General features: G+C 45.2%; 2 protein-coding genes across 6 annotated transcripts; both read right to left on the minus strand.

Moving 5' to 3' along the window:
- Nucleotides 1-644: 644 nt before the first annotated feature.
- On the minus strand, nucleotides 645-22,244 carry rab11fip3 (RAB11 family interacting protein 3 (class II)). Of its 4 annotated transcripts, none has more exons than XM_031843325.1 (15): nucleotides 21,353-22,244; nucleotides 19,471-21,180; nucleotides 13,756-13,849; nucleotides 11,273-11,349; nucleotides 8,933-9,105; nucleotides 6,111-6,311; nucleotides 4,125-4,262; nucleotides 3,097-3,132; nucleotides 2,892-2,985; nucleotides 2,491-2,735; nucleotides 2,180-2,261; nucleotides 1,950-2,087; nucleotides 1,623-1,778; nucleotides 1,387-1,527; nucleotides 645-1,293 (listed from the first exon to the last, which is right to left on the minus strand). In XM_031843325.1, the coding sequence occupies exons 2-15, from the start codon at nucleotides 21,076-21,078 to the stop codon at nucleotides 1,180-1,182; spliced, it is 3,297 nt and encodes a 1,098-aa protein (XP_031699185.1). In that variant the 5' UTR covers nucleotides 21,079-21,180; nucleotides 21,353-22,244; the 3' UTR covers nucleotides 645-1,179. The 4 variants fall into 4 exon arrangements, with proteins under 4 accessions (XP_031699185.1, XP_031699184.1, XP_031699186.1 ...); XM_031843324.1 differs by having other exon boundaries at nucleotides 21,339-22,244; XM_031843326.1 differs by lacking the exon at nucleotides 4,125-4,262 and having other exon boundaries at nucleotides 19,471-22,244.
- A 623-nt stretch (nucleotides 22,245-22,867) lies between these two features.
- On the minus strand, nucleotides 22,868-26,933 carry decr2 (2,4-dienoyl CoA reductase 2, peroxisomal). 2 transcript variants are annotated; one of them, XM_031843343.1, is made up of 10 exons: nucleotides 26,763-26,933; nucleotides 26,417-26,518; nucleotides 26,210-26,278; nucleotides 25,416-25,467; nucleotides 25,188-25,323; nucleotides 24,680-24,804; nucleotides 24,278-24,371; nucleotides 24,094-24,198; nucleotides 23,372-23,618; nucleotides 22,868-23,195 (listed from the first exon to the last, which is right to left on the minus strand). In XM_031843343.1, exons 2-9 carry the CDS (start codon nucleotides 26,515-26,517, stop codon nucleotides 23,401-23,403), a joined length of 900 nt encoding a protein of 299 aa, XP_031699203.1. In that variant the 5' UTR covers nucleotide 26,518; nucleotides 26,763-26,933; the 3' UTR covers nucleotides 22,868-23,195; nucleotides 23,372-23,400. The 2 variants fall into 2 exon arrangements, with proteins under 2 accessions (XP_031699203.1, XP_031699202.1); XM_031843342.1 differs by having other exon boundaries at nucleotides 22,872-23,195; nucleotides 23,430-23,618.
- Between the last annotated feature and the right edge of the window lie 851 nt (nucleotides 26,934-27,784).

Here is a 27,784-nt window from a genome sequence, read left to right on the forward strand (position 1 = left end):
TCAGTATGAGCAAGTTATATTTTGTCAGTTAGAGCACCCAGTCTACACTTCAGTGAGATCAGCTCGAGTTATGTCAGATGGTTTTTTGCCAGGGAGTGATGGGAAATGTAGTATTTTTTATTTTATTTTCCACTTGAGGTTTCCAGCCCACCTGAGCTCCGGGACCCTGTTTCATTGTAAAACAAAAACAAAATGAGATGAAACACATTATAAACCACCCATGTTCCTTCACATTACTCGCTAGTGTCACCAAGCTGTTTTTTCAAACCTTCAAAGCTAACGCTGCGCAAAAAAATAAACAAAACGGAATAGTCAAACACCTCTCACACACACACACACACACACACACACGCGAAACCCTCCGGGCATTTCTCATCATCCACCCCCTTAGAAACGTCCCTCACTTTGGGTTCACTGGAAAAACAGTTGAGCTCGGTTAAAGGACAAACTGTTGGAGGGACTGGTAGGCAGCACCGCACGCTTTAAACACATTAAAGACTAATTGAAAAGAGGAAACTGCCGCTCCACTCTCCTGCCCAGCGCTTCATACGGCTTCGTCACATTTGAGTAAAACACGATTCAGCCTGGGTCAGGAGATCACAGCCCACATACCTCCACCGTCCCAGTTCACATAGTTAACATAGTTAACATAGCCTGTACGGCAGAATCAATGAATACTGGGATCACCTTTCATTTAAGGCCTGTTGGTGCTGTAGAATTGTCTGATTGTTGTTGTTTTTTTAGCTCAATCAAACATTGACACTTTGTTGTTTTTTTTGGGACAGGAAGATGTTTTTCCCCCCGGTTATAATACTGACCTCTTGCACACATTAACACATTCACACACTCAACAAGGGAGACTCGGGTCCCTCAAACCAAATACATGGAGGTCACCAGAACCCAAGTGTGTTCAGGAAGGGGTTAACTCATACACTCACAGACTCGAGGGATGTCTAACTGAAAAATTGCTTATTCTCTCTGACAGCCATGGACTTCTTCAAAATGTTAAATCCTTCTTTTTTTAGGGGGGGGGGAGCTGGATGAGTTGAGTGCATTGTTGTTTTTCCTACCAAAATTATTTTCACATCGTCTCCTGGTAGTTCTATTTAAGCCAAGTCTCCGATATTTTGAACAGCCCGAGGCGTCACTGTGAGCGGCCATCTGGCTGCAAAATGGTGTCTATTTGACCTCCAGGATGGAGGGGTTGCACTCCATGATGGCCACGATGATCTTGTCAATGTAGTCCTGGAGTCTGTAGTTGATCTCCTCCTGTTTGTGGACCGCCTCCATCAACTAGAAACAGAGAGACAGTGGGGTTAAAAGTGAAAACAGGGTCACGGGACAAACCCTTGTTTCACAGATTCTTCCCCGTTTCCTAAAACCCACCTCTACGCGAGACACGTTGTTGATCTCAGCTGCCAGGGAGTCGGAGAAGGAGGCCGACATCAGGTTCTTGGCTCCCTGGATGCTCAGGTTGATGATCTGGCCGTTTAACTCGTCGTTCTGCTCTTTCAGGCTGCGGTTGTCCTGGAGAGTTTATAAGTCGAATGTAAACACGTCATAAAAGAACGGTACAGGCCTGATCCTAAAACATTCGCCCATTTCCGGAATGTGCGTGCTACCTGTTTGAGTCGCTTGATCTCCTGCTCCAGCTCGGCTTCGCGGGTCCGTGTCTGATACTCCTGCAGCCCCGCGCCAGGTGTGCGCCCTCTCTTTGCTTCAGCCTCCAGCTTGTAGAGCTGTAGGTGCTCGAGCTGTTTACGCAAGTCCTCGATGAGCTGCGGCGAAATAAATCAAGTTAAGTTATTAGGAATCTCATAACGTAAGGGCTGTAGGACAAAAACCGGAACATTTAGTACATGATAAGGATGTTGTCAAACTCTACGCTGTGTTGGAATATTTTGTACACAGAGTACTGTTTATTTTGTACATAGAGAAACCAGTCCCACCTCCTGAGTGCACTCTTTCTCTTTCTGGCTCTGGTGGCGCTCGTGGCTCAGCTTGTCGGCCATCTTCCTGCGGGACTCCGTCTCCTCCTGCAACTTGTCGGACATGGCCTCTGTCTCATCCTGCAGCTTCCTCTTCTCCTGGACGGTTAAAAAAAAAAAAAAAAAGGCTGGTAAGAAATGGAACAACAAAAGGCAAAACAAACCAACAGATGGGATATTGTTGCTCTCACCTCCTCTAGTCTCTCGATGTTTGCTCGAAGACAAGGAACGCATGACCTCAGCTCACTGTTCTCCTCGTCCAGCTGCTGCAGCCTGAGAAACAAACACAGATACGCATCAGAACCCTACGTTACAGCCACAAAGGGGACACTGCTTGTTGAGAGTAAAGGACGCTGTACCACAGGGAAACGGCTTACGTTCAGTGGCAGGTTAGTGCCAGAGGGTGGCAGTGTAGAGCCACAATGAACGCATGAGACAACAAAAAGTGCAAACTTCTCAGGGTATCAAACACTGTTGTAAAGATCCAGATGCTTCTGCTCACCTGGCCTGCAGGTTTTCCAGCTCCAGCCCCCTCTCCCGCTCCAGCTTGATCAGGGCCTCCTTGTGACGACGGGTCTCCTGCTGCAGCTGCTCGTCAGCCTGGAGCTCCTGCTCCTTCAGCTGCTCCTCCAAGGCGTTGGCCCGGTGCACCAGGTGAAGGTTCTCCTGGCGCAGCCGCGTGTGCTGCTCCCCGGATGACTCAGACTCCTTTTCAAGCTCCGCCACTCGACGCTCAAGGAGGAGCACCTGGGGGAAAAGTGCATGTCTGAATGTTAGTAACGCAAAAACATCCACATGTATTGTAATGCTCCTTCTTCCTTTAACAACTACTGTTAACAGGTGACAACTGTGGCAGCTCACAAGTGTAAATAACTGGAAAAGATGCATCAGATGAGCCCTCACCTTGTCTGTGATGTCGTTGTCAGCGAGCTCCAGGATGTCCCGCGTCAAGTCGCTCATCGTGTCCAGAGTCATTGAGCTGTTCTGGAGGAGATGTCTGCACATGTAGAGGAAACAAAAACATCAATCTCTAGAGCCAGTTCACGTTTCAAAAACTCACATAGTAGGAATATAAACGTACTGAAACCAGAGTAGCTGTTTGGCTTACCTTGCTACTTTCTTGCTGGACAGCCTCTTGCCAGAACTGGATTTGGGGGGGGGGGGGGGGGGGGGGGGGGGGGGGGGGGGGGGGTAGACACACAAAACAACAGGAAAAATGGTCAGGAAGAGAAAAAGGATAAAGGAAAGAGACACCATCTCCTGGTATTCGTCCGATCCAACCCCCGTCCCTCTCTCTGCTGGCATTGGAGCCCCACAGGAAACAGGACGTATTGAGCTGGTTCGTCACTGACTAATCACATCACAACAATCCAACACAAACACAGCAGCAGAGTCTGACAAGTGCTGATTTAGGATAAGTTTTGACCCATTACAGAGACTTTAAATGAAACCTTAAATAGGAGTTTTATAGATTTCTAAATTCCTGAAAGTGAATTCTGAAGCTCTAGAATCACGACTTATTGCAAATTCAGTTGCTGAACAGATCAAATAGGATTTACGCATTACTAAGTTTCTGTAATAGAGCTACTGGTCAGTAATCCTGGATCAGCAAGTCTGTTCTGATAAAAGCAGTTTCTTTGAAGAGCTTTACTTCACTACCGGCGGTCATGTTGCAACAACACAAATGAAGCATGGGGGAAAATGACGTGGAGAACACACTGGACACCACTCACCTGTGATACCTGGGGTTATTATTTCAGATTTCTACAATCCGCTTATTGTCAGATGAGCAAAATGTTTGTTATGCACGAGTGACAAATCATAATTTGTACAGATGGCAACAATGAGAAGGAGCATGGTAGCCACTGAAATACCTTCAGTGAGTTTTTCCAATCAATGAATACCAAATGTGAAATATTAACACACAAAAAGAGAGGACTGGGAACAGTGGGCTCAAAACACACACCCACAAAATAAACCATAATGAATGTGTGAGAGTACAATGTGTAGCACACACCATGCCAGTACAACACAGTCCGCACACATTATGAGAACATGCATGGTACTGTTTCTAATCAGCACGGCAAACACGTGCACACAGCTTATAGTCGGAGTGGGTTGTGAAGGGCGGGTTACCTAGTCATCTCTAGGAAATTGAGGCGTGTGGAGAGGTCCTCCAGACGACTTATTTGTTTGTGACACTGGCTACAGAAAAAGTCCAGCGCCTCCTCCCTGAGGAAGCTCTGAAAGCGGTCAGGGAGAGGAGCGGGTGCACTGGAAAGAGGAAAACAGGGAGGAAGAGGAGGAGGAAGTGGTGAGTGACGGACAAGAAGGGGTGCACTGAGGTGGGACAGGAATACCTCTGGGGGGTTGCAGGAGGTGTTAGTGAAAATACACAGGAGAGTTTGAAAGAGTAAAGGAAGACAGCGGGAGGGAGGCGTGAGAGAGACCGCAGTGTGGCTTTGATTTGTTTTCTGTGCGGCGTAAGGAAACATAAAAAGGAGATTTTCTTTCCCTACTGCCAAACATTGTTGTCTATTCAACATCTTTGCCTAGGGTTGCAATTAAGTAAAAAAAAAAAAACCTCTCCTCACATCACCTCTGCCAGCTGATTGTTCAGTCAGGGAGCGAGTCAGGTCTGCATTATGCAACACTCTGGCACAGCTTCCTGTTTACGTAGGCGGAGACATGGCGTGGCTGACTTGGAGCGAGCGGCTGACTTGGAGCGAGTGGCACTTGACGGTCGTGTGACGATGTCGTATTGAGCCATTTGCAGCATGAAGGGTGCGATTGTTAAAGTAATGCTTGGAGCGCTGTGTGTGTTTTTGAAGAACAGACTGAGAGCCCCCCCCCCCCAGCAGTGTGTGTGTGTGCGTGTAGTCAAAGAGCTGTGATATGTAGATGGATACACGTGTGGGCGTGTGTGTGTGTAGGCAGCACTGCTACATGAGCCAACGATGAGCACGATTTGCTCAAAAACAGGGTGACGCATTCGGTCTGAGTGGGTGAAGTTTGTGGGATGTGGTAATATGTTTTTTGGGTATGATTTAGTTTTTTTGGGCCCAACCACCACCAACTTGTATGACATGTAATCACTCACATACTGCATGTAATTCACTGACTTAATTTCATTGATTTTGAGGATTCATAATCAACCCATATTTGTATTTTGTACATCCTTTGTTCACTTTGATGCGTCAAGATTGCAAAGCATTTCTAACAGTAAGGTTGTTACAGTAACCTCTTATTTCCCTATTGTCAATGAGCTACAATAACAGGGCAGTTGGTTGTTAACAGCTTCCTGGCAAATCACAGAAATATCACCCGAGTGGGAATTGCGCATTATCCGGCTTTTAGTCTCTGATGAAAACAGAGAGGAGGAGGGAGGACAAAGATGACTGGGAAAAGGCTACAAAACAAATGAGTAGCGCCACAGAGAGACGTGTGTTATGCATGTGTAGACATTTGTCCCACTGTTAAAGTCTACCTGTGTCTGTACGACTGCAGGCCAGATGCAAAGCTTGTTATATACTCCGTCTGTCCGTCCCAGAAGGCTTGGCAACAGGCGCCTCCCTTAAGACTTAACTTACATAACATTTACTCAGACTACTCGGGATCTCACAAGGGCAAATTAAAAGGAGGCACACTTTTATAGCAGGATTTAGATAGATAGATAGATAGATAGATATATAGATAAATTTGTACATTTTGTAAATTTTTATTTAGCCCAATTATCCACATTTCTAATAAGCGTTGCAACAGTGAGAGTAAGACTGATGCAGTGAACTTTGTATACACTTCATTAATGTTCGCCCTTCGCCAGAAAAGGAGGCAGATAAGGGGCGGGAAGGACGTCTCCAGATAGCTCTTATCATCGTTCGACCTCGGTGTCTTTGTCGAAAGAGAAACATTCTCTCCGAAGAACGTAAATAAGGGCATTAGAACCTGGACAGCACAGCTGAGAATGTATCACTGTCACACCTCTTATCAGGAGAGGTTGATAAAAAAGAAAGTTATAATGACATCCACATCGTTTAAATAATCTTCAGGCGATATGACTTCATGCAACATTCGAGTTCAACGTGTGAAAAGTGTAAACGTCTTTGTCAGAGGTCCTCATACCTGGGAGACAGCAGGGAGGAGCCATTGATCTGCTCAGGCGGCTCCACGAGAGAGGAGTCGCCCCCCCCCTCGGTCCCCTCCACGCCGCTCTCCAGCAGCAACTCCGAGGTGTTACTTTCCCCGAAGTCCTCAAAGTGCTCCTCCTCTCCGCCGATGACCGTCACCAGCGAGTGGTCATGTAGCTCAGAGTTCAGGGAAAACCTGAAGGGCACATAAGAATGGATTAGTGTGAGTATGTGTGTGTGTATACAACAACAGAGTAGTCTGACTGGGTATAAACAGCAACAAAACCACAATGTCAGCCAAACCAAACGAGGCCTTTTTGACATTCAAAGAAAAGAGACATGCTATGGGACCTTGACTGCAATACTGTCTGGATCACAAGTTGTTGGTGTTTTGGACCCAGAAGCCTGGAAATGACTAGAGCCTGCTGTAAAATCCCAAAACACGTACAATGAATCCCCCCCCCCCCCACGAAGAGCGCAACTGGACAAGTTGGACGATCGCTTGTCTTCAAAAGGTAATCTGTTAATTCACATTAATCCCAAACGTCTGCTTTGGCTGAAACCAAATGCTTTGTGCCTCGCTGGCAACGCTGAACCACGATGGGGCACATGTGAGAGGAACATGGTGGTAGCTTAAAGAGGGTCAAGCGTAAAACATGTTCTTCACTGCGCTGACAGAAAGGGCTGCGACTATGACTTTCATAACTGGTTGGTTATTTTAATACAACTGAAAGAAAACCTCTACAGGCTGGATCTGGAAGTCGCTGCTGTGAAGATTCTGTAAATAAAGTCTTTGATGCTCATTTTACAGGAAAGCTGGAAAGCCGGACTTTCCTGCTGTCCAACAGGATGTGCTCGATGTCTGAGGCACACACAGGACGAGGACGTCCGAATCAGCAGAAAAGCTTGCCTTCTCAGCACACAATGGCAGAACCCCATTCTGCTTGTTTACAAGACAAATGACACTCATCGGTCCAACTTTAAAGCTAAAGCATCACCTTGATTTACAGAGTGAAAACCTAAAACTGTTACACATCAAAAAAAAAAAAAAGAAGCGGTCAGGCTGCAAACGTCTCCTTTTAAGCAGACAACAATGCAGTTTGAGCTGCCGCAACGTTAAATAAACAACCAATAGTCACTTACCCTTTACTCAGGCTCTTACTACGTGGCCCCATATTGAGGTCCATCACGCAGAGGGACGGTGACGAGAGCGAACGCATCTTTGAACGCCCTCCACTGCCCTGGCGTGAAAGCCGCGGAGCAACTGGAGTCACAACACCGGACAACCAGAGTGGAATCCTGAAGTTTCACAGGGTACACCGATTTAAAACAAAAAACCCACAACTCTCCAGCGGGGAGAAAAACAAAAAGGGGGTCTGCTTTTGAAAACAGGCAAAGTCTGCGGTTCTAACGAGCTGCCTGTCAGTGCCACATGACTGACGCCGCATTGTACCGTGCCACCTGAAAGAAGCTGGAGCTGCACCAGAAAGGCTGGACTGCGAGTGGGTTAATCAGATTTGAGGCTAAGCGACGGCCGACAGACAGTCCTGCTGACCGTCCGAGGGCCAAATGTGTGTGGGGACACGGGTAAGACAGGGGAGGGTGGGGGAGGCTAATCCTGTTACATTCTTAATCCCCGGTCCAGTGCATTTACTCCGACCCTTAATAAGGCTAAAGTTAGCAGGGCTAACACACGGCAAAATCACAGTTCACACATTGACCTTTTTGTTGCATTTACTCATAGTCAACATGGAATCTCTGTGAGTAGCACATTAGTTTGAGACTTTGAAAACCCCTTAAAAGGATTGGGCATGAAGAACATGCTCATATGTTTCATAGAAGCTGATACTCTTCTGGTGAACAGAATATAAATCATAAGAGTGTTGTTGTTCCCGTCAGCAGTGGACAAGTGGAGGGGAGAGAATGAGATGAGCCCATGTCACAGAAAAAAAAAATAAAAAGGTGAAAAAAAAAAGAGCTAACTCAACACTTCCTGGAATTCAAGGCTCAATCATGGAATAGGAAGTCCAAACACATCCCCGTCAGGCAGACCGCTCCAAGCAGTCACCGAGCCGGACAGACGGGTCACAGCGTCAGCAGATAAGGCCTCGGTTCTCTCTGCACTTCCTCCCTTGTGTTGGCCCCGAGTGCTTTATCAACGAGAACATGCACGCACAGGCATAAAGACCTCATCTGCAGCAACTACCCGTCTTTAACAACAAGAGAATCTCCAACTCATCTGACGCAAATAAGACTACGTTCACATTGCAAGCCTGAGCGGTCAATTCGGATTCATTGCTCAGATCAGATTTCTTTTGCGTGAACAGAGCCTAATGGATGACAGCAGCACGGAGACAGCTCGATGCTGTGTTTCTGGTCCAAAATGATTCATTACTTTGTCATCACATGTAGTTCACTGTGGTGCTACTTTGTCTAATGTGGTAGAATTAAACGGATGAATTACTTTTACTAAAGACTCAACACTAAAGTCCGAAATAATGCCAACTCATCTTCAGAGGACTTGTGACACAGACTGATAGCTGTGCGTCAGGAGGAGAGACTCATCACATCAGCCCATTTGCAGGAGATTCAGAATGCAGCAGTAGTCAGGAAAGAGCAAATAGCCTTTTCTATTTTGACTGCTTTGAGTGGGCAGTGCTGGTGTTGATGGGGACTTAAGATAACTGGGTACTTTCCAGTGCACAAAGTTAATTATATTAATTATAAACCCATGAACATAAGAGAAATTAAAACCGACTGATATGAATCCAGGAAATATGAGCATATTGGGCCAAACATTGTGATATTCAGACCGACCTATTTCCGCCGTCTTCAGGGTCGTGCAGCGTGGCCTCGATGCCGCTGTCCGTCTCCACGTCCTCGTGCATCTCGGGCGGTACGAGGGCCCCCGTGTCCTCATCAGTGAAGGTCTCACACTCACTGTAGGTGCTCTCCGAGCCCAGGTACGCGCTGTCCGTCACCTCGTTTTGCTGCCGGAACAAAAAAACAAAACAGATCGAAAAACAAACACGTTACAGTTTGCCCATCAAGCAGTGAGCAAATACCGATCTGAATAATTCATCCGAGGTGACCACAGGGCATGAACACAAACAGAGTGTTTATACATACTGTATTATGTGATTAAAAGAATAACATGGCTCTAGAAAACTTTGCTCCAGTAAAGCAATTCAAGTAGTGCCCATCAAGCTGTTACCATCATTGTAATGATTATTTCTGGCTCTAAAAAGTCATAAGGTGTTATTTCAAACCAGGATTATTTGCAATTATGTGAAACAAAAAGGCAGCAATCACACTTACAGGTTGATCAAACAGTGTGAAAAAAAAAACCAAGCCGTTTCAAAGATGGTCTATTTTGAATATTTATAGAGCCAGTAGTTCCTGACGCCAACTACCAAACAAATCGCAGAGCACAAACAGGCTTCAGAGACAGTCTGCTGTGATTCAGATGGCTGTTCCAAGTGAAAAACCTGCTGCATCGACACCTCTAAGCAACGAGTTCAAACTAAAAGAGATTAGTTTAGACTTTCTGAGTAACAAGCACCAAATGCTCAGCACCAAACACACACATGCCAAAAAAAAAGAACATCTGAATGCTGTCAGCGACTACAGACACATTATCAGATATCAAAGGCAGGTGAGTCCTGCTGGAAAGCACAACGTACCATTATAAATGCAGCGTCGAGAGGAGAAGCAGGGCCCAGAACCATTCTCACAGCGACAGGGAGGCCAGCCTGCCGTGAGAGCTAATCACTACAAATGCCTGCTCACCTTCACTCCAACAGAGAGTACATTTGATAAAAAAAAAAAAAAAAAAAAAAAGGGAAACTACTGTGACACTTCGTTCAGCTCCGCTGGGTGGTCAGAGGGGAGGAGACAGAGACAAAGTCCAAAGAGTAGCAGAAGTCAGCTGTAATGCTCAATCAACCAGCGCTCTCAAGTTAGAACTGTCCGACTGTGAGCCAATAGAAGAGTAACATCTGTCAGTGCAGAACCTGCATTACTGTTGATGATTACGGTTGTTATTTGGTTGTATTTAGGAGTCAAAATGTGAGATGGAAATGTGAAATTTAGCAACGGAAATAAATATTTATTAAAGGAAAAGCGTGGCGGACGGGGCGTTGCTTTTCTCTCGTGCCCGGCCTCAGCCTTACCTTGTCTGTTTTGAAAGCAAACAGGTCTAGAACAGCACGGCCATTGAGAGAGAGGAACCCTCCTCTGCCAGAAACTCGGAGGGGAAAAACAAGGCCATGGACACAGGTGTGGCGTCTACCTCAAACATAAACACAAACTTCCCCCAAAAAACTCCACTTACGAGTTCCAGTAAACAGCAAAGAAACTTTAATACACCTCTGGACCTTACACATTGTTAGTGGCCATTTTTTTGTCCAATTTGTAACATTGGAATAAAACATAAAAGGAGTTTATCGAGTGATCGTATGTAACTAAACATAACATTAACAAATGCCTGATTTAATCATGAAATCATCAACTCATGAAGCGGAGGGAACTCCTTTGCACAGACTGTGGTGCATAGGACTGCACTTCTAACCCATACCGAGAGAGGGAGCCGACACTGTGCAGTGTACAACCACTAAAACAACACTCGTAGCCCTGCACTGCTCAAAGTACACACAACAGCAGAAACGTTTCAATTTTGTGGGGCTCAGCAACAATGATGGTTAAATATACACAAGTTACAGCGCACAGGAGGAAACAGGAATCCCAGATATGCGGACCACAACTGTAAAAACACGAGTCCACTCGCATGTTAAAAAAAACAAAAACAAAAACAAAAAAAAAAAAAAAAAAAAAAAAAAAAAAAAAAAACTCGGGGCACATTCCAGCTAATTCAATATTTGTCAAAGAATACTCGAAAGCCTCGCCAGCCAGATGCTGTTTAGCGTCAGCCAACCCCGGCGTGTTCAGCCTGTGGAACATTCACAGAGCGATAATGATAGCCTCTGCAAGCCACTCGGTGAATTACAGTGGGAAGAGAGTGAGAGTGCACGCGGAGTTCAGCCCTGTGAACCGTCACACTGTGCTGCTGTGTGCAACCGATGGGAACCTAACGCACAACTGGACCACATACACACAACAGTAGAGAGAGAGGCTAAGCTCTCCTGTGCAGCGCCTCACCTCGTCGTACTCCTCGGGACAGCCCACAGCTCCATCGCCTGGACTGTAGTTTACATTGTAGAGCTGCGGCTCCGGACCTGCGCATATGAGAGGGTGAAGGGGGGGGGGGTTAATGTGTGCAGAACAAACAGATAAAGTCAAACAGCGAAAAGGAGGCTCAACAGACACAAGACCGGCGTGAGCAGCACCTCTGCCCGTGTGCAAACAAACGAAGAAATGGAGAAAGAAGGCGTCACGGCAGAGTTGATAAAAATGTAGCATGCTACTACTAATAGACTGCAAATCCACCGTTACACTGATTCATTATTTGGGCATTATTTCTGAAGCGGACAGAATGATAATGAGACAGCAATCTCGGATATTGCTTTTGTTCACGCCCCGCTCTCTGGTTAACGGTGTTAAAACGTTCATCTAAATGTCTGCCAAGATCTATGACGGGACCAAGGCCGCTCCATATCTCTTCATCTGAAGGTAAACGGGTGGCTGCTACTGCAGGCCTGTGATTGTAATCATGATACATCTCATACAGTATAATACTAATGTACTGTGTAATATAATTGCATTACAACTGAATGTTTTCACACATTAATCTAATCTAATAATAGATTACAATGCGTTTGTGTTTTACTCTTAATCATGAGGACATTTTATCTGACGTTCTTTCAGATAAAGTCTTCCATTTCTCTTTGTTTTGCAAAGGAATGAATGTAACTCCACTCTTAACAGTGAATATCTGTCTTTGGCGAACTGATATTTCTGCCTGTAATGTGTTTGCTCGAGTACGCAATCAGCACATTTTAGAGTGCGAGTCCAAACGGCCCGACCACAGTCAGAAATCTCAGCGAGATGTGACCGTAAACATTATGTAACTTTTACACACTCGCATTTCAAGGCCTCATGTAATGAGTGAATGGGCAAAATAAAACAATAAAAAAGGACAAGAAGCCACCCATATCCAATTCAAATGTGTCAATACGGGCTTCTGTTGAGAGCACCTGCGATGTAACCTGAGCCAGACGAGATGGAGCCAGTGTGGCTCGTGTATCTAGTAAACAGAGCTGTGAATGGCAATGGCACCCTGCTGAGAGAATAGAACACAAACAGTGTTCTCCAGAGCTGCCAGTACACCCAAAAGGGCTGCTGTGCCCCCCCCCCCACCCCACTGAGAGGTTTTCTAGACCAACTGTTGTTGTTCCAGACATGCCACAGCCACGACAGGGGGCAAGGCATTTCCACGGCCTGCAGGCCTGTCTTTATTTAAAAAGGTATCCCTGCCAGTAAGAAGTGGCGCAGAAGTTAAGTTAAAAAGAAGGTGGAGTGCAATTAAGTTTGTATTGAAACTAGACAGCAGGTTTGGGGGGGGGGGGCTGCACTCCCCCCTTTTAACGAGCATAGTGGAATTCTGTCAGCAGCGTGTGAGTGACCTGGGACGTTACAGTAGAGGTCTGTTCTTCGCACACCAATGTCTCCCAGCGAAACATATCTGAGTCACTCTCCGTATTTCTGATTACACCAGACGAGAGGCAGGAAAAGACAGGACGGCGTGTTACGGGAACATAATGATCCCCGGCTGGATTATGACCCATGACATCATGGTTACAGGATATGAGAGTATATGCCCAAACAGGCAGATCTGTGTAATCTGACTTTACAACACAACTCGTGACACAGCGGGTGAAACAGAGAGGACGGTAAATAATTTAGGTGAATAGGACTCTCTGCCCCGAACCCTCCCGCTCTGAGAGCTTGCCAATGAGCCCATGTGCCTGTGTATCTCATGCTTTCCAGTGCATGACTTATTGATGGCGAGAGTAACCGGTGCCGTGCAAACCCAGAACGAGTGGGAAAGAGTGCTTCCAATCAATAGGCCTGTGGGGATTGAGGCAAGCGGCGCACTATCGCGGTGACGTCACCATTGAAAGTAATTTAAAGAGTTAGATTAGATTTACTGCTGAGGTGACCCGGAGACATAACTGTTAAGACAGGCTTATAAAAGGTTTCCATTTTAAGGGGAGAAATACAGCGTATGAGTCCTTAAAACTCACAGCATTCATTTTAAGGCTGGTAAAGTGGAACAGGAGGGCGGTAAAGTGGTTAAAGAGTCCGGTTAGAAAGAATTTGGGTCGGTCTTCTGCCTCTTTTCTTTTAAAAATCCCTCACGTCAGCTGAGCGATGGATGTGAACACACTGTGTTGACGACAATATTTGGCGCCGTGGGGGACGCAGAGATGTGAAGCCAGATGGTGGAGACTAAATGTAGGTGCAAGAGTTTACTGCTGAGGTTGTTGAATTAGGTTATCAGCTGATAAGTCAAAAAAGAAAAACACAAGAGATTTTTGATGTCACAAGATATTTAGTAGGTAGGTTTCACAGATCATTAAATGTGGAGCCCCCCAGAGTCTTAACAGGCCAATTGAGTCCATAAAAGGGACTTCCTACATGACATGACAGGTGTGTGTTAAGACGTGCGTCTCAGGACTCACCTCCATTGCTGATTGCAGAGATTCCGCGGTGGAAGTCTTCAAAGCTGATCACTCCCAGTCCACTGGGGTCCAAAAACTTGGTCAGATCCTTTACCTGAAGGACAAAAGAAACATTCAAATATCATCAGTTCTGCCTAGATGCTTCCGGATGATGTCATAAATTCAGTAAGGAAACTACTTTACTGCAATGTTTGCACACTGACTTCAATGGAAAAACACGTACAGAAGAACAAGTCAGTCATTGAGCTGAGCGTAAGCTACGTTAAAAACTACTAAGAACTCTTTCTTGGGGTCACTTCACTGACACGGCAGTTTTACTGCAGAATTATGTGAACTCCAGAGATTATGATTGCAGGAGCATGAAGTCAATAAAAAACGACTTCTGACCTCCTGAAGGAAATCATATTTTGCCGACATCAAGTGTTTCTGGCTTTATTGGATTCAGGGCAAGAGTGAGCTTAAAAGAAGGAATAAAAATTTTCTCGAAAGCTTTACAGACAACTCGTTAGCACCAGGGACATGTTTTTAGGTAATAAATGAACGACGCCTTGTAGAATCCTTCTTACATTAGACGTTACATTATCTTATCTTAAACGCACATTTAGTTAAAGGCATGCATGTGTATATAAATGAAGCACTACAGCCTTTGCTGCATAGACACTTTGCTGCACTCAGCTGTTAGATGAGTTACATAGTTCACCTACACGCTGTATATTCCTGCAGTCAGTCACATGGCAACAGGCGGATGTGCACTTCAGTAATTACAGGACATCGGAGCGTAATAATACATTTAGTTATCTGGCTCCCAAAGACCTAACCTGGGTACTACATATGCGTCTGTATCGGTTATTGATGGCGCCGAGCAATCCCAATCTATTTACATAATTAATGGATGAAGTTAAATGTCATCTCTCGGGCTGTCTCCCAGCATTACACACCAACCCTGTTATTACAGTCAAATTTAAAGGCGTGCAGTTGCTGACAGAATTAGCTGGGAAGGAGCCTGAGAGTATGTCGGGCGAGGTTTCTGTGGTTTCAGCTCACTTTATTCCTCGAGGAAGCGAGCACACACGATGTGAAGACAAGACTCACATTCTGTGCGTGTGTGGCTTCTGTCTTCAACACTTTTTTTGTATCAGTTACACATAAAAAACAAGTTGATCTGCTTAGAAACGCTGAGCTGTGACTCTGAGAAGGCTGAAACTCCAACAAACCCCGGGGCTTATGATCTGGGTTTGGTGAATTAAGCCCAGCTGTAGTTAGAGAGAGGAGGAGTGTTGGTTCACACTGCAACGCTAAGTTTAGTGTGCGGATGCAGGGGCTCATCCAACTGCCATCTCTGACATGCTCAACCTTTCCATGCGGTAGGTTTGCTACCGGCCGTAGGCTGAAGAAGGGTTGGGGGAGAAACCGGGTGTTTTAACTTGTGAACTGAACTTCTGACGTTCGGTTGAGGTTATAGCGGTGGGCGTTAGAATGCAGCTTTTAGTTTTCCGTTCCTCAACGGAGCAGCGCAGCTCACAGGAAGTAGTGTTGTTCCATGAAGCTGAATCAGAAACACCTCTGCTAAGTGAGGTGATGAAAACTCAGGCGACAGAGAGATGAATCATGAGCGCCTGACTCTGACAACTTCTATAACATGCGGTGAATTATTATTGTTAGTTATTGCGTCTGCAGTATGTAGGGCGGTGTACTGTAGTGACATACGACTTAATGGGCCGGATGAACCGCTGTCAGAGCCGAGGCAACCAGAGCACTATATGATGTGGAAGCGATCCATGGCCTACATCAGACTTGTTAAGCTTCTTCAGCGGTGCCGGGTCCCTCAGGTCTTGTGAGCAAAGTCTTTTTGGCTATTCCTAGGTCTAACCTAAAAACTACAGGTGAATGGGATTATAATCCAGTTGTATTTTGGCCCCCGAGACCCTGGAAAGGCCTCTCCACGGCTGTTAAACTTGCCCCCCCCCCCATGTATATTTAATTAACTTAATGTTGTTGTGTTGCAACTGCACCGGATTATCAATCTATGGTCTCTTGTTTTTGATTGTTATAATGTACATTTGACCTGCTGTCTGACTGCCTCCATTGTTTTGGGTCTCGCAACATGCTGTATAATTACAGAGTTTACTGGCATAAAAATGTACTTCTTAAAACTATTTTACAATGGTACTTTCTGGATAAGTATCTAAAATGCAAAAACACAGTGTTGTATAGATACTGTATTATGTATTGTTACAGCCCAGAGAGACACTGTTAAGGCAGATATAAAAAAAAAATTTTTTAAAAACACCAAGGCAACTCTGTCAGCCCCACAGCGGTGCGGAGCAGCGAAGGCACTGTGTGGTTTTTCTGTTTCCTCTATTTGTGTCTAATCAGTGTCGGGGCACGCCTGACCGCCTCCACACAGACCACTGTTGTGCGTAACCCCATGGAGAAGAATACGCTTTTGGTGAGAGTCTTTCCCTGGGGGGGGGGGGGGGGGGGGGTATTTCACAATAGTTCCGAAGACAAAACTCCGATAACCGTGATCATGTAAGCCTATAGCGGGGTTGGCGGTAGATGAAGAAGAATAAGGCAGAATGATCTTAGGGTATGAAAACATTAAAGCACACACATACGCAGAAAAAGTGAACTCAAGAGAGGGGACGTTTCAGGCCATGGGGACATTCCATTGTGGATTAGAGGGGCAGTACATAAAAGCAGCGGGTGATGGGGAGGGAGGCTGGCCAAAAGTAGGTTGGGAGTGTAGGCCGACACGAGAGACACGACCACAATGCGGTTCAATATGGCTTTTGTGCAGAATTGGGGTCAAAACCAGTGAGCGAAAGCAGTGAGCCGGGGTTAGAACGATCTTTTCAATCGCTGAATTCGAAGATCAGATGCCTGCCGGACATTTCTCGTTTGAGGACGACGTCCGTCTTTCAAGACACTAAAAACTACAGTAAATCAGACGGTTTCACGAGACTGACTTGACATCTAAAGACTTCAAATCAACCTTCTAATAGTTGTGAATAGTATAAAAAGGGGTTCTGCTGAGAAACCGCTTGTTGAAATGCGTTTAAAAGTTGACTTCATTTCTGCATTACATGATGCTCATATTCAAACCACAATGATGTACCTGTGTGTGTGTGTGTGTGTGTGTGTGTGTGTGTGTGTGTGTGTGTGTGTGTGTGTTTGCACTTGGTCACTATCGTTCCCTGGAATCATGCTGGAGACAACATTTGCATGCTTAGCATACAAGCACCAGCCGAACACACACATGCAAATACCTCCTGAATAACTTCCTGCTGAGGGTGACGGGTTGCTGGCATATTTGCAAAGTGGTACACAGTAATACACATGCCAGGCCTGCTCCTAGCCCCCAACTACACTATTAGAAAAGTAAATATAGATACTAAATTGTACAAAATTTCCTCTTTTAGAGGAATAGCAACTAAAGTGTAAGAGTGTAACCGTTAACAAGACTTCCACTTGGCTTCCATCCCTACCGGCAATTTAAATTTTTTATTGTTTTAAAGTGTTATTTATGGATGTCCTTATGAGTTATGACCTATGTCCTTGTGCTTTTCTCCACCACACTGCTGAGATACTTGTTTTCCCACCATGGCCCACAGTATATTTCACTAATCTGCAGGTGTGGAGGCTTTTCAAACCACTTTAATTAACCTCCAGAGGACTGAACTACGAGGACATATGAGGGCAAAGCGTATTCAAATATGAGAAGCACACATGTACTGCAAGCAGATATGAGAAGAGCGAACCATCGGCTACCTCGGCAAAAGAAACGATCTGACTTTGGCTGCGTGTCGGCCTTGTTAGATCAGACCCGACTTTACCGCTGGTCCTTGAGTTCAGCTACTGAATGCTAAAACCACGGAAAGGTTTCATGCATTATGTAACATTCCACAAATTCTGAAGATAAGTCCGTCTCCTGCGTGCTCACTTATTGCAAATGAGAAAGGCAAAACATGCCAACATGTCTCTCTGATCACGAAAGGAGGGAAATCTGAGAAGAGTTCCCTTCAAGAGCACAAATTTGCTCTTGATTCCAGATATTCGATCGCCAAAAAAGAAACAGGTAATCAATCTGCACAAATAAACAAATCTAAACAGCTGGAATCTAAACAGTACGGAGGAACAGTAGAAACGGATCACACCCATGGAATAAAACCATCTCCCCGTGTCATGTCAATGTCTCACCTTTAGCACTGCCTAGCAAAACAACAGGTGGAAATGATTTACATCACACTAACATGACAAAAGCTCCTCTAGCCCTAAAACAAGGTCATGGGCAGTTAGTTGGTGGATTGGCACCCAGACCATGGACTCCCTCTGACTCAGGGAAATACATTTCACTCTTAATCCTTCACAATTCCCCCGCTTGGGGAGCCACAGATACCTACGGCTAGACATGGGACGGGTCAGGGGCACCAGGGGCGCTTTGAACCGGGAGGGACGGGATTAAAAAGGGTTAGCGAGCCAGCGTCACACTCTGTGTGTGTGTGTGTGTGTGTGTGTGTGTGTGTGTGTGTGTGTGTGTAGTACCAACAACTAAGCATCATCACCCAAAGGCCTTGCTCAAAGTACCTCAAAAAGAGTTTTAATTGAGCTGGTTAATATATTCTTTAATTAAACATGTTGCCCCCCCGTCTAAAATCAACACAGGGACACATTTTTAGATGGATTATAAATACTGCAAGTATCTTATCTTCATGAAGAAATAGAGATCATTAAATGAGTTTAAAAAAAGATATCTCATACATGTTCATCAGGACAGTTCTGTGTGTTGCAGCTACCGGTTAGGTTGCATCATTGTTTGCATTTTACCATTATTTGCAAATGGTGTGATCACTTGCTGAAGCTGAGTCAGATTCTTGTAAACAAATAGATACAGACGAGCACGTCTGACAGGAAAAGAAACTGACGTTATTGTTACTCCGGGGACGTGAGACACGTGTCAAATGTGTATATTGTGAATTTAACTTCCGGTTGAAAACTAGACCAACGCCTGAGCCTCAAAGGATCTGGGTAATACAGTTTAGTTAATACCTTTACATAGATTAAACAACGACAAACTCTAATGCAGCAAACAGCCCCTCTTCCCCTTCACTGCTGGTATAAGTAACGGTGAAACTATTTCACTAAAGGGCCATGAGCAACACATGGGTGAGGGTCATGTGGGTGGAGTGACTTCTCCAGAGATTATCCCCAAATATGCAAATGAGACACTGAGGTTTTTTTTTTGTTTCTTTTGACATATGGAGGAGTGCTGGGCCGGACAGAATTCATTACAGCCAATATGCTTGACATATTTATCTGGATGATAACCCAAATCCTGACTCTTGGACACTCACCAAATATAGCTGACCGACTAATCCAGGCATGGTTTTAACAATACGCACGGGTATTAGCCAAATCTATCACATTGATTGTACCACATTGACTCACTTTACTTTTAAAAATAGTGACTTGCAAATAGATTAAGATCCTAACCGACTTGCAATGCTGATAGCAAAGTGACAGATAGATTTCAGTTCATTGAATTAAGCAGGCTTTTTTTGCAAGAAGCTCTCTCTCTCTCTGAGGTTCAGCAGAAAAATCTATTATAAACCATTTATATGGTTTTACACAGAGCCTCACTCAGCATGCATTACCCAGAGGCTGCTGCTGCAATCTCAAAAACAAGGACATCAACAGAAAAATAAGGCATCTCACCTGATCGGCCCCGTAGGCGGCAGCAAACTCCATGAACTCCTCGATACGGACAAAGCCGTCTCCGTCCTGGTCTAAAGCGTCGAACACAGCTTTCAGCGGGGGGACGTCTTCCTCCCTCGTATCCACAGCCGAGACCATTGGCAGTGAGTCATCTACCACCATCTTAGAGAGAGAAATGGTCTCCACAGTTTGCTCACTAGTCCATCCGGCCTCAGGAGAAGACGTGTGTAAATCCGAAACGGAGAAATCAAAAGAAGCCACTTCGTGACAATCTGCTCCTTCGAGCCGGTTCCTATCCGGCAACCTCTCCTCTTCCCTCTGTTCGGTTGCTGGATCGGGAACGCCTCCATTCTGGACACCCGGCCGGGGTTTCAAGTCCCAAGTTTCCTCGTCATGGACCTCATCCGTGGTCGAGCACGGGTCCAACGCCATTGCCCCATTCCCTTGATTTTGGGCCTCAGAACAAATATTGTCCTCCATCAAACCCGCGGACTCATTCTCCACAGAGCAGGTCTCAGTGGTGGAATCCCCCTGGACGAAGACATCTTCAGCCAGAGGCACCGTCAGCGATGGAGGTTCAGCTGATGAAGGTTCGGCTGACAGACGCAGAGCAAATGAGTCATTCTCACCTTGTCGCTCTGAAGTCACACTTCTATTTACAGTCGCTCCCGCGTGATCTACCTCTGACTCCTCTGCTGATAAATCTAACGGCACACCTGTGCAGATAACAGCGGGAGGACTGTCGGGACGCAGGCTCAGACTGCCGTCACAATCTGGAACCTCCAGGTCCAACAAAGGCACAGATCCTTCGCAGAGCTCCAGCAGTGTGTGGACTTTGTTGGGTGGGAGGCAGTTCTCAGGTAAACCTGGCTGGGTAGAGCTCCAGGTTGGAGGCAGATCAGTCACTTGATCAGGGAATAAACCTGTGTCTCTGGTTTCAAGTGACAAAGTCTCCCTCCCTGCCTCCTCCTCCTCTTGTGACAGGTCTACCAGCTCCTCACTGACACCCTGTGGGTTCGACTCACCCGAGGAGTCTGGGGGGAGCCAAGAGAGTCCATTCGAGAGGAGGTCCACCAACAGAAATGGATCCCCTGTGTTGGTAATGTCCGACAGAGAGGCTGGCACACTGAGCCCCATTAGCTCAGCCTGACTACTGAGGGTTTCCAGAGGGCCCTCTTCACGGGCAGAGCTTTTTCCAACCATATCAGTGAGTTTGGGAGAAAATAGCCACGACAAAGTGCAGTCACTCAGCTCATCAGGTCGCTTTTCTGTGAAGGACTCTATGTGAGAAGTACCACGGAGAGGAGCGTTGGGATTATTGAACTGATCTCCCTCAAACTGCAAACCACCACAGGAAAGATCAGAGATATTTATTAGGTCGTCCAGCTCTACTACCGGCTTGTCCTGGTAAACGTTTTCTTCTTCTTCACTTTGTTGGAATGTCTGCTCCTGGTCGCCGTTTCTGAAATCCAAACCTGTCTGGCCACCCTTGTTTTGACCTAGCTCACCTCCATTGTCTGAATCCAGTGGGTGAAATCCGAGAGGAAACGCATGTTCTGACTCCCACTGTGTGAGCCCCAAAGGGCCAGACAGGACGGTCGCTTCCATTTATACTTCTGTGATCGACTTTACACAAAGCTGGTGTACTATCTCACTGCTGTCGTCGAGATCCAGCTCTTACACTTTAATGCCATGTTGTTAAACGGCATCCTGCAAGCATTGATCAACGTTAGGTAGGGTTTAGAAAACAGTCAGGCAACGGATTAACAAATACTATTTGTTGTTTTAACTCCAGTAGCTGTCATCCACATCTTGGCAACAATGTAACGTAAACTCAAAATCCATTGTAATGTCTTAGCCTCGCTTACGTGTGTTGACCTACTATGTGCCTCAGCTCTGTCCTCAGATCCACGTCTGGTTGATGCCAAATGGTTCAGCTTCAGCACATCCAACGTCAACATGCTTCACCTCGGTCTGGAAGCTGGCAAATCACCGCGATAAAGTCTCAGAAAACCACCGACAGCATCTCTTCTCGTGAGCCAATTTGACAAATAAGTTAACGCGTTAAGTCGCCAGTGTATGTCAACATTAGCTTTCTTAGCCGATTATCCGATTCTTATCCAGCGCAAGCTAATTTGCCGAGGAAACGATGCGGGCAGACCTGGAACCTAAATAAACCTCGAGCTATAATGTTAAATCTCTCATAACGACACGAACAGTAATAACCTCCCACCGAACGCATGATAGCGACCAACGTTAACTCCTCCTTCGAGCATCCCACTTCTTCCGTGCCATTGGCCCAGAGACGCTGCTAGCTGACTAAGCTAGCGAAATTAGCCTATTAGCTAGCTTAACGCGCGAGCCAGTCCAGCTCGTACCCCTTCCAGCTGAACGTAACCGAAGAGTAGCCACGCTATCCCGCTGTTTAAAACGCAACTAGGGACACTGTCGCCTCCGTGATAGTCCACGGTTATGTCTTCATTTTGAAGCCGTTTTCAAAGCGACAGTCCACCTGTGTGTCCGTCAGCAGACAGGCCACACGAGTGACGAGACGAAACCTCTGCAGATTCTTCTATCGTCCTCGTCTCACAAACACTTCAGCGTCCCTCCTCGAAGCCAGTGGTGAAAGAAAAAGGGGGATGAAATACGAGCAAAAAGCTCCATCATTTGGCCGTCAGTCCACCTATGTTCATTACAGAAAGCTCTCGCATCAGCATCAGCAGCGTCCCATCCTCCTCCTCCTCCTCCAGCCGCATTCACAGCGCTGACGTTTCACGCAAGCGTACAAAACACCCCGCAGTATCGGGCTTCAGATCGGCTATCGAGCGGTCCTAGTGTTTGTGTTGGTTTCAAAACAGTGTCCTGCACTCATGTAGACATGTTTTAAGTAAGCAGCCCTTCACACAGGTTACAGTTCAGGGTCTGATAGAGGAGCCCTCATCTGCTCAATGACATTACAGCAGTAGATGTTTGCAAAGGGACCGTTTCTTTAAGCGTAACTATTATATAACACATGAACCAATATGAAATAGTTGGAGAGCTCAAGTGGACAGATATTTATTGTTTTGATGAAATAGTGACTGTTGAGTGGTTGCAAGTGTAACGTTTTGGCGCCCCCATCTGACCTGCAGAGGGTTGTTTTTCTCTCTCTTCAGGTTTGCATGCTGCATCTCATTTAATCCTTCAGAACATAATCAATATTAGTATAAGTCGCAAGAAAAGGAAAAACCCCTCAGATGTGGGGTCCCAACCCCTAGGTAGGGGGGGAACCACTAATTAAATCTACTGGATTTGCATTACCAACAGTCGTCTCCTCTCTACAGGTACAATCTAAGCCTCAGACACAATTGCATGTACATTAGCAAAAAGAACACATAACTTGCAATAGTAAACTTTTATTAATAAATCAGAGGTACTGAAAAATCACATTACATGAAAAGCATGACAATACACAGCAGTGTAATGGGTTAAAAAAAAAAAATTAAAAAAAAAATCACCAAATTGTTATATAAATTGATTTATTACTAAGATTGTAAACACATAATACAGTAGGTATACAGTATGTTAGTGTTCAACTCCTGGCACTTAGCAATACACTCTTGAAGCAGCAGTGGGTGAGATAAACCACAAACACTGGACATGTAGCATGATCAGTTCTACAGATGGCCTAAATTACTCTGTTTTCAGCATTTACTTGTCCACTTTCTTTTCAGATGACCAATAACCTGAAAGCCAATCAGAGAGACAAGTGAATTAATATAGGTTATACTGTTTTCCTGTCATTTAAACCATTTGACTTTAACTCTCTAAAAAACAGAAACAACACAACGCAGAGCACAACCACGTTCTCAGTCATACGGTCTCTCGACATGGACCTAAAGCTGCCCCTCCCCCTACACACCTGGGTCAGGAGGACAACAGAGCCCCTGTTCAGAGTTTAGCAGATTTAGAGACTATACCCAGCAGCATGGAGACGTCGTTGGCCGAGGTCAGCCACGATCCGCCGTCCGCCACCAGGATGGCTCCGGTTACATAGGAGGAGGCCCGGCTGGCCAAGAAAAGAGTGCAGTGGGCCATCTCCGTCTTGTTGCCGGCTCGCTGCAAAGGAATGGACTGGAACGCACCAGCAGCCTCCCCTCTGGGACCACCTGAGGCATTCAAAGTACAAAGAAACTCAGTGCTGTTACGCTTTTTTTGACGGACCCCTACAGGCCTGTCAAATGAAGACAAGCTTCATCAGCTCCACCCGTCATGTTCCAAATATGTCCTTTTGAATAGAGCATAACTTTATGTTATTTAACACTATTAATTATGGAAATGTAGTTATTGTCAACTGATTAGCAATTTCTATTAGCTAAAAATATCAATTATTGCTATTTTTACTGGAGCTTTCTGAGTTTAGAGTACAGCGTGTACATAATGATACAATAGTATTGCAAAAGCCATGTAACAAATTGTGACTTTGGTATTATCAGCCGATAAAAATAGCCCAAAAAGGTAAGTTTCTGGACAACCTCCCACCTGTTTCTGAGGGTTGTGTGTTTGTTTCTTACTGTAAAGAGATCAAACCGTTGTTTATAATAAAAGATACAAACTACAACAAATATTTAGTTGAATCTTTACCCAGTCTGCGGAAGCCCTCCGTGCCAGAGACAGGACCTGGCGCCACAGCGTTGACTCTCACCCCACTGGGCCCCCACTCCACAGCCAGGTGCTTAGTCATGGCATCTGGGGACAGCAGAGGCAGCACTGAGTCACCGATTCTAATTTTGATATTTAATTGCAATATCAGTAAGAAAGCTCTCACCATTTGCAGCCTTAGCAGAGCCGGCATGCACCTGGAGGCCCTGTCCCCTGTATCCAAGTGTTGCAGAGATGTTTACTATGTTGCCACCATGAGCCTGAAAACACAAATGATGGTAGACTCAAAAAAAAAAAAAATGCAATGGGTAAAAAATTAAATCTGTTTAATAGTGCAGAAGCAGCAGTTTAAATCCCCTTTAGAGACGAGGTATTCAGTAATCTCTGATCTTTACTGGCCTCTTGTGGTGACCAGAGTGAACTGCAGAGAGTGAATCTTGTTGAAAATGATTGATTAACCTAGTTGTGTTCCCTAAAATACTGTATTATCGTCATCTCAGCACAACGTATAGCTCCTTCACATGGAACTGGGACTTATTGTGTCACGCAGACAGGAAATGTACTGTACCTGGAACCACTTCTCATAAACCACCTTGCTGGTGTTGAATGTACCCATGGTGTCGATCTCCATTACCGTCTTGAAGGCATTGAAGGAGAGCGAGGTAGCCGGGCAGAGGAAGTTTCCAGCAGCATCTGTCAACAACAGCCACCGTGACTTTAACCAAAGCCATTAAAAGCTATAAATGCATTAACGATGTTACACGCACAGGTGTTACGTAGCGACGTTAACAGTTTGTAGATGGGACTAGGGTGCAAAGATAGACGATAAAGACAGATACAGCATCAGGAAAGTTGATGATTAAACTAAAATCTTTCACACTTGACCTTGTGTTCAAAAGTACACGTGTGTATATTCACGCTAGACACCTTAAAATGTATTTGCACCCATGTTGGCAGGATGCATTGTACACTGAGAAGAGTGTGAGGGTGAGAGAATGTGTGCTCCCACCACAAACACAGTGATTATCAGCACAAAAACACGTTTTTTTCGGGCTCGTTAGTAAGAGGTCACATACTGTTAATGAGGATGTCTACGCGTCCCAACTCTTTCAGCGTCTGGTCCACAGCAGCTGCGATGCTCTCAGGCTTCCTCACATCCAGACACATGGGGAGGCAGCGGCGTCCGGACGCTGCAGACAGCTTTTTAGCTGCCTAGGCAGACATTAAGGCCAATACATTAATATCTATATCCAGGTGTAAGGGATATCATTTTAGGATTGCGGAAATGATGTAAGAAGAATCACCTCTTTGAGCTTGTCCAAGTTCCTGCTTGCAATCACTGTGTCGCAGCCATGCCTGAAGGAAAATAAAGAAATATAAGAAATGTTAAATGGACTGTAGAGTGCTAGTCTTCTGACCATGTAAAGCGCTGTAACACTACACCATGCAAGGTGCCACCGGCCCATCAGGACTCTATTTAACCATTCATACACCGCAGGCACAGCTTGCGGGAGCAATTTTGGGGTTAAGTGTCTTGCCCAAGGACACATCGATTAGCGGAGCCGGGGATCGAACAGCCGATCCTCCGATTCACGCTCTAACACCGAGCCATGATCGCCCCAATAACAATATTAATGACCAAAGGCTGTATTGTGTTGATTAGAACATGAATGTTCAAGTCAAGAGCAGCAGCTTCATGTTGGGGTTAATCTGACTAGACAGCCAGGACAACAGATGCAATAACAGTGCGTGCTGCTCATTTCGCTAAAAAAATAAAAAATAAAAAATCATCCATTTGTGCCACATGAGTCAATTATTGAACTATTTCAACTTTGTCACACAAGCGAAATGATGGAAGTCTGACCGTCAGATAACAAAACCAGAAGGTTTAAAGTGCACCTACATATATCTCGCTCACACATTTGAGTGTTTTAGAGTAATAGTGATGACATACTGGTGACAGAGCATTGACTCTACATGCATATATTGTTATACTATACATGCAGCAATAATTTAAGGAGTGAAATTTGACTAAATATAGTATATTACTGCAAGATCTGGGCATGCTGTGGAGAAACAAGCAGGTTAATCCCCTCACCTCATGAAGATTTCGGCTATCCGGAGTCCAATGCCAGATCCACCACCTGTAATAAAAGCAACCTGATCCCTGAAAAATAAAGTGCAAGCCCTCAAAAGGTCACTTATTGTGGTTATTGCAGTAGCAAGCATATCAACAACACTTGCTTCCCTCACTCTAAAATCACACCAGGCAATGGGAACTACATGTAAAGGTTTCCATACGTACTTCAGCAGATCTGGACTGTAGACGTGTGTGTATGAAGCCAGGCAGTCATCGGTGCCAACATCTTCGGGCAGCGGCTCTCCTTTCCGCTGTGGCTCTGCCATGCTGATGAATAATGCGCGTTAATTAGATGCAATCAAAGCGTCATTACCGTAATCACAATGCAGTAAATGACATGGTCTGTGAATGCAGGCGGTGCGCAAAATAACAGAAACACTTTAGGATGCAATGGTACTCTGCAGCAGTTTGGTGAAGCTAATGCTTGTTGTCAGCTTTGCCTTTAACTCTCAGGAAGCAGTGAAGTTCAGTTGACATGTAGGTTAACGACAGCTAGCTACTGTCATGTTACCTTCTGAGTAAAACAAGCTAGTTCTCTCGTCCAGCTCCTCTTGGATGAAACACGACTTCCACACGAAGCAACTAACTCGGAAAGGCCCCCTCACATTTGTGCTTCAACCCGCTACTTGTGTCTTTAACAGCAGGAACTATTTGTACCTTGGACGCTAACTTTTTTGCCATCCTTGAGCGATGCATTGTGGGCAATGAAGTCCGGTCGAGGTGCGTTCAAGAGCACAAATATCTTGCAATCCTAACTTATTCTCGTTTATTTAATACAGAATATGTTATTACAGAAAGTATATGCATGAATTGGGGTTAAAAAAAACTAAAATAAATAAAAAATAATACAAATAAAAATAAAATACTGCGAGCACTGGACTTTAGAGGTCAGGATTGATTTGATTCAACCTATAGAGGGGCTGTAAAGGTCTTTGACAATCTGGAGCGCAAAGGAGAACCCAGTGAGTCTGTTGCTCATCAACAATAACATCATCCTCTAGGATGGCACCAGCGAGGGAGTCCACCGGTAAACCAACACTGAAATGAACGATCCGTGGTTTACAGTTTCAGGGCTGATGCTGATCAGTGTGCATTAGTCTGAGAGTGGCCCTTATTGATCTGTAATCTGGGATTTACTGTTGGGAAGAGCCCAGTGCAATGGATACCCGTCTGTGCACTGAGAGGTCTGAGAGTATCAGAATTGCAAGATGAGTGCTTTAGTAACTTGATTTGTTTTTCAAGAGGCCGGAGTAAACGGCAAAAGCAGAACAGTAGAAGATTCGAGGAGATGATCGTGGATGCTTTTTACACCACAGAAGGTTTTAACAGCGTGAGTTTACCGCAGATGACCTTCCAGTGTTCTGACCTTTTTCAAAGTTATAGACGTATATATATATTTATATATACGTATATATATATCCATATATTATGTTTGGGATGTGTTTGTCTACCTTCTTAACATTAGCTTCTATTATTCTAGTATATTATAGTATGCAAATCACCCACTTCATGGTGAAAATGAACTTGCATTAT

Source organism: Anarrhichthys ocellatus, unplaced genomic scaffold, assembly GCF_004355925.1.
Source record: "Anarrhichthys ocellatus isolate YVR2014 unplaced genomic scaffold, GSC_Weel_1.0 scaffold4, whole genome shotgun sequence".
In the NCBI taxonomy this organism is placed as follows: domain Eukaryota; kingdom Metazoa; phylum Chordata; class Actinopteri; order Perciformes; family Anarhichadidae; genus Anarrhichthys; species Anarrhichthys ocellatus.